We start from the raw sequence: 6,000 nt of genomic DNA, 5'->3' as shown, positions 1-6,000 counted from the left end.
GTGTTGCTTAGCATTCTATCATGCCCATGTTGTTTCCCATATGAGATACGGACTAATCCTGTGGGGCCGTAGCACTGGAGCAGAGCAAGTTTTCATGTTACAAAAAAAGCTCGTCAGAATTATGTTTAATATGCCCTGGAATGCCCACTGCCGCCCAATCTTCATAGAGCATAGATTGTTCACCCTGACCTCCCTTTATATCTTGGATAGCCTAAAGTTTGCAATCTCAAATGGATTGGTATCTCCCTCTGATCTTCTACCGTCTCATAATTACAACAGCAGACATAGAGATATCAAAAACGTAAAAGTCCGATTGAAGCTATCCGAGCAAGATTGCAAATTTTCGGCTATCCAAATTATAAATGCTCTACCCTGGAATATCAAAAAACAACTCCGCGACGGTGATATCCGGAAGTTTTTCAATTTACTTCGCGATCTTCTTTTGAACAAGGCTTTTTATAATTTGAACGAGTTTCTAAACTCATCGGTTGAGTAACGTTCTAACCACCAACTAATGTACAGTTGTAATTTATTTTTAATTATTGTATAGTGTTTCTTGACCTGTGCCATAGAATGTATTTATAAGCTATTGAGTAAACTCAACAAGGATAAAATACCAAGCTATGAGAAACTGATGCAAACATGACATTTTTATCTACATGTGCATACACACATCCTCGTGATGAACGTAAACATTTATTTGGAAGCCTTGATTGGAAGATATGTTTTAGAAGATCATTTCACATGAAGTGACGCCGCGTGACCAGTAGCCACTGACCAGATAAACTTTGCATTTAATTTCCTTACACCAAATACATGTCTGTTAGGGATGTCTTTTCTTTAAAGAGGAAAAATACGAAGCCCTTAATATGTTTATGACCTTTAAAAGTAGCACAAATCAATATCACCGGTTGTGAATGTCCGGGTCTTGAAAGCGGTATGATTCAAAGTCCAAGTTCAAAAAGATGAATTATAAATTGCCACTTTGTAGATCTTTCATACTTAAATAGACGCTATTATTTTCAAGTCATCTATTTTGTGTATTCTATGTGAATTAGAATAAACGGCTTTCACCTGAAAAACAAGTTTATACTGCTTTTCTGCAAGAAAGTAATATCCTGGTCACTTAACTGATGTACTTGTCAACAACTAAACGTGCCACAGCCCATCAAAATTTATCTGCTTCCTAAATATTGATGAACTGATTGTTACAGAAAAATGAAAATGAAGTAAAGGCCTCAATAGAAGATCAAAGTGCCCATCGAAATGAGAGAAGGTGTGTCAGAGTTATCAGTCCTAAAATCCTTACTTTGCATTATTTTCAAGTAAAAACTTCCGGCAGAAATGTTCTATCTAGCAAAAAATAATTAATGATCACATTCCTTTTTCATAGAAATTAGACAGCCCGTTCAATTTTGTATGGTACAAATGCTGCACGGTGACCTACAGTTATCAAATGATCTATTTTGATCGGAATTTGATCTCTATCGAGGCTATACAGATCACCATGGCAACATTTAGCGGGCTGTTGAAAACTGATGAAGAATCCATGAGTTTGATCAAATGAAACGTGCCATAATTATATGGGACCATGTGTAGTCATTCTGCAAGTTAGTTCTTTTAAATTAGCTACACTACATGCATTTATCTTTAGAATTATTCTGTGTAGGAACACATTTACTTGCATACTTCCTCAATTAAAGTATAGTTAGTGGAAAAATGATTTCTCAACGAAAGGGGAAGCACTAGCAGCAGATTATTCTCACCTTCAACAGATAAAAAGTTAGCTTTGATAGTGGACTGAGTGCCAAAAAGTTGATCCCGAAGTATTCACATTTTTATTTCTGACAACTACCGCGTTATTTACCACTAATGCTGTGTTTCGGCCATTACACACAATACTAAACTACAAAACTACAGATGAAATGCCATGTCTAAATCAATTTTCAATTTTTTGGCACTTAACTCAATGATGATAAGTCTTCAGATAGTTCTATATGACAACATCATCTGGAAATTGTAAGTTCAATTAATTTGGAGATAGCTATGGAAAAATTAGAATGTAGGGGACTTGTATTCAAACTAGAAAGGTCATGTGAGGAGCCTGCTTAACAACTTATCTGACCAAAAAATGGAGAAGTGGCGTGTAAATCAATCTTGAAAGTTCTCACAGGGGAAAAAAAAGGTGTACGAAACGACAAATTTTGACTCTGAGGTATTGGTTTCGAATTTGAATAAGTCATGAAATAATTTCCATGCAGGTATTTAAATGCAAAATTTTCGATACGATAGACATAAACCGACTTGAATATATTTTTTTTTTCAAGCTTAACAAATAAGCTTCATACTTTGGTGAGAAACGTCTGCTTTCCTACAATGCCACAATGTCATATTTACTCAAAAATATTGAAGGAAAACTCAAAAAAATTAGTAAAACAGACCAGGAAAAGAGGTCCAAATCCTATTAACTTTCCTTATTCCTCCCTATCTCTTTAATTAGGAATTTTTAATGTCGAATTGTTAGAGTCTGATTTTTTACGATATTTTAATAGTACAACTTTAGAACTTGTAAAAATTACCAGAATTACATCATATAATAAATTATTTTACGAGTTGTGCTACCAAGGAAGACTGCAGAATTTGTTTAGCATTCCGCATGATCTTCGACTTCTGGATTGCTGCACCTCAATCACTTTAATCTTCAAACCTATTTATTTCAAGATTGTAAAGCATAGTTTGGCTCTCCTTCAATCCAACTCTTCTAAGTAGTGCGGTATAGATCCAATTTTTACTAAGCATTTATCAATGGCGGAGAAATGCGTTGATGAAAGGAAATTTAGACCGAAAATTAGTCTCTACCGAAGAGTTATTGATTTTGATAAACAGTTTAACCCTGAGGGCTTCTCATCTTGGACTTTTTTAATTTTTTTGCTGGTATACAGATATTGGTCTGTTATAATCATCTATGACATGCACTAAGCATCTAAATAAAAGAGCTACAAATCTGTCATACACAGTGGTTTCCACTAAGAGAGAATACAATTTCACATGCAGACAAAGGAAATTAGGAGTGTTTTTCATCCTTGAAAACAAACATAAAATTGCCACACCAAAGAACATCAATTCTGTTACTAGCTTGTAATATAAATAGATGGAAAAAGTGAGATTAAAAAATAAAAACATTAACAAGATAAAAAATAACAGATAACAAAAGTTAAAGGAAAAATTAAGTACTTAGACTCGACTAAAAAAGATATGAAATTGCACTTTACTTCAAAAGAACTTTAACTTATATCTACGAAATACAGTCTTGACTGTAAAGAAGAATTCAGTGCAGGTAAAATTCTCAAAGAAAAATTAATGAAATCTAATTCAATCGATACACAAGGTGTTGCGAAAGTTTTGTCATTGGCAGTCATTTAGAGAAACCAAAAAGACAAGCAATATGAATAGTTTATGCAGGTCTCTGTACACACTCTTCAATGGGCTATTATTAAAATTGATAAACAAAGCAACAGACAGAAATTACAGGACAAATGGAGCGATCCTGTTGCTTGATGCGATACAAGAGAAGGGAAATGATACACTAACTATAAGGTCTCTGGTTAGTCGCTGTTAGTTAGTTCTTTACTTGCCTCCATTGTCCAGTGCAACCAATCAGTTCCACCGGTAGGATTGCTCCATTTTCTCTGTGCCTTCTTTGTCTATCTTTAAGTCTGTCAATTTCAATAATCCGCCCGCACATATCAAACACGATCTGGTCAAGCTCATTTGGTTGAGAATTTAGTCTCTTAAGAAGAGTACTTCGAAAGACTTATTATGGTTAATCTGTTAAAATTTTGACTCTTTCAGAGCTGCTGTTCCCCATCACTCACAGTTTTTCATTGACAATTTCTGTAGACAGTAAATTTTATGTCATTTTTTTGGGGCCCTGTGATAATCACCTTTCAGTCTTGATATGCTCACCGATAACTAAATAATGTCAAATGCAAGAATGAAATAGGAAATGAATAGTCGATTTTTGTCAATTGCTGAAATTAAGAGGAACCTACGACTGTTCAGACTAGCCTCATGGCCCTGTTTGGGGTTGTTCTTGAGAGTTAACATTAAATTTTCTGATTTTGACTTTCATCTATCTACCAGGATATGTGACTTCTGAACATAGCATTCAACATTAAATTTCATAGGGTCTGTTTTGATACGGCACCTAAAACCTTTATCAAACATATTAAATGAAAACTCAGCAGGGTCTTTTTCAAAGCTCCAGAACAAAATTTCAAGGAATAAATAAACCACACCTTGCTGCCTTTTTGGGTTTTCTCACAGGAGGGCCACTTAAAAAACTTCCTTGACAACCTGAGGGACCTACATAAAAAGAAAACAGGACCAAATATTCATTAAGATAGTTAAGATGATAAAACAAACAATTTATTCTCCAATTATCTATCTGGATCTCACCAAAATAGAAATAGAAATGGTTTTTTGAAACTTATACTTCCATATGTGAGAACACAAAAATTTGGCATTTCCCCCACCCCCTTTTTTTAATAAAAAGAAAGTAAAAATCATCTACTTGATATGGAAAATAGAGAGGGTACTTATGTGATCAATTCAGTCAGACATGGAGATACTTATGAAAAAAAAGAGGCAAAACGAGATATTGTTTCAGTAGGTAATTATGAATCTAGCTGCTTTTTCGATCAGACTAAAACTGCAACGAATTAAATAGCAGTTAAGGAAGCTCAAAATCTGTTGATTTTGTTCTTAAATTTTTATCATTAACATGTTAAAATGAAAGTGAGACTTTTCGACACTTCAAGTGCCTTTGACAGTAATCTTTTTCAATGTTAAAAATGTCTCTTTCTCCAGAGTCCTCTTAGTGAGAATCAAGAAAAAAGAAGCAGGAAAAAATAATCTTGAGACAAATAAGTTAAAGCAGACTGAACTGAACTGGATACTAATTTTTTCATAATTGCTTTATAATTCATCTCATACCTCATCAGAGTTGAATTCTGTACGCTCCGATACAGAGGTTAACTGGTAGCAAACATTCAATGCATGAGAAACTATTCTCTGTATAGGTGTTTTTGGAACAATATTAACAAGGGGTTTTCATTTAAAGTCGGAATTAGAGAGCTAAATTACGCTCATGAGACACCTGAAGTAATTTTATCTATATTCAGTGACACAATTCAAAGATGTGAGCGATAAGATTGCATTAGCAAAGGACTGTGAGTCGAGAGGTGATGGACCAGTGGAACTTAGCTATTGCGGAAGTAGCTGGATCTTAGGGTGAGCCAAAGACCTTCTGGAGCTGACGATCCGTCTTGAATTCTCCAAATTTCTATTATTTGAGTTACCTTCGGAAAAATAGACTCGAGATTAATATACACTTAAAACGATTATTTTTAAAAGTAGAGAGGGGACTTATAAGGTCAAGTACTCAGGTCCTTCTCTTGATATATTAATAGAAAAGTGGAAGCCTCACAAAATCAAACAAAACAAAACAAAATAACAAAAACAAAAAACTGAAAAAAATAAGAAAATTTGAGCACACACACAATTAATATTAAAAACCTAGGTACGAAAAGATAATTAAAATTATTGGCAAAACTCCGGAGAAATATATGTACTTCAAACAAAATCTTATGCATTCTATCATGCTGAATCTAAATCCTCTGCAGAAACTAAAATACAGTGGAACTCCCAAACCTTGTGCCTTGTTTGCAGTGTTTTAAAATCTCCGCTCCCTTTTTTTTTTAAAAAAAACAGGACGAGTCATCATACTTCAAGGCTTTTCCGGAATTTCCTTCGCTCAGAGAAGAAAAATCACCGAAATTTTTAAGTAAGTTGAATAGTTTTCCATTAAAAAAATGCAATATGACAGGAAGTCTACAACGTTGCAAACCGAGGTAAGTGATTTGGGAGTTTTACCGTTTGAGAGCTTCCATAGATTCTATAGAGGGACTGTCCGTAGGGGAAACGACCTTAAAGCTGAAA

General features: G+C 34.3%; 1 protein-coding gene across 4 annotated transcripts in view; it reads right to left on the bottom strand.

Annotated features, from left to right (window-relative positions):
* Nucleotides 1–576: 576 nt before the first annotated feature.
* The window catches only part of LOC109042004 (uncharacterized), a 349,059-nt gene continuing 343,635 nt past the window's right edge, over nt 577–6,000 (bottom strand). For all 4 annotated transcript variants that reach the window (XM_019058538.2, XM_019058540.2, XM_072301973.1 and 1 more), the window contains one exon: nt 577–5,360. In XM_019058538.2, the coding sequence (XP_018914083.2) occupies nt 5,266–5,360 (95 nt within the window). In that variant the 3' untranslated portion in view covers nt 577–5,265. The remainder of the gene's footprint in view (nt 5,361–6,000) is intronic.

The sequence above is a fragment of the Bemisia tabaci genome, chromosome 6 (assembly GCF_918797505.1).
Source record: "Bemisia tabaci chromosome 6, PGI_BMITA_v3".
Classification (NCBI taxonomy): Eukaryota; Metazoa; Arthropoda; class Insecta; order Hemiptera; family Aleyrodidae; genus Bemisia; species Bemisia tabaci.
Note: the sequence above shows the minus strand (reverse complement) of the source record. Positions and strands in the feature narration are given on the sequence as shown.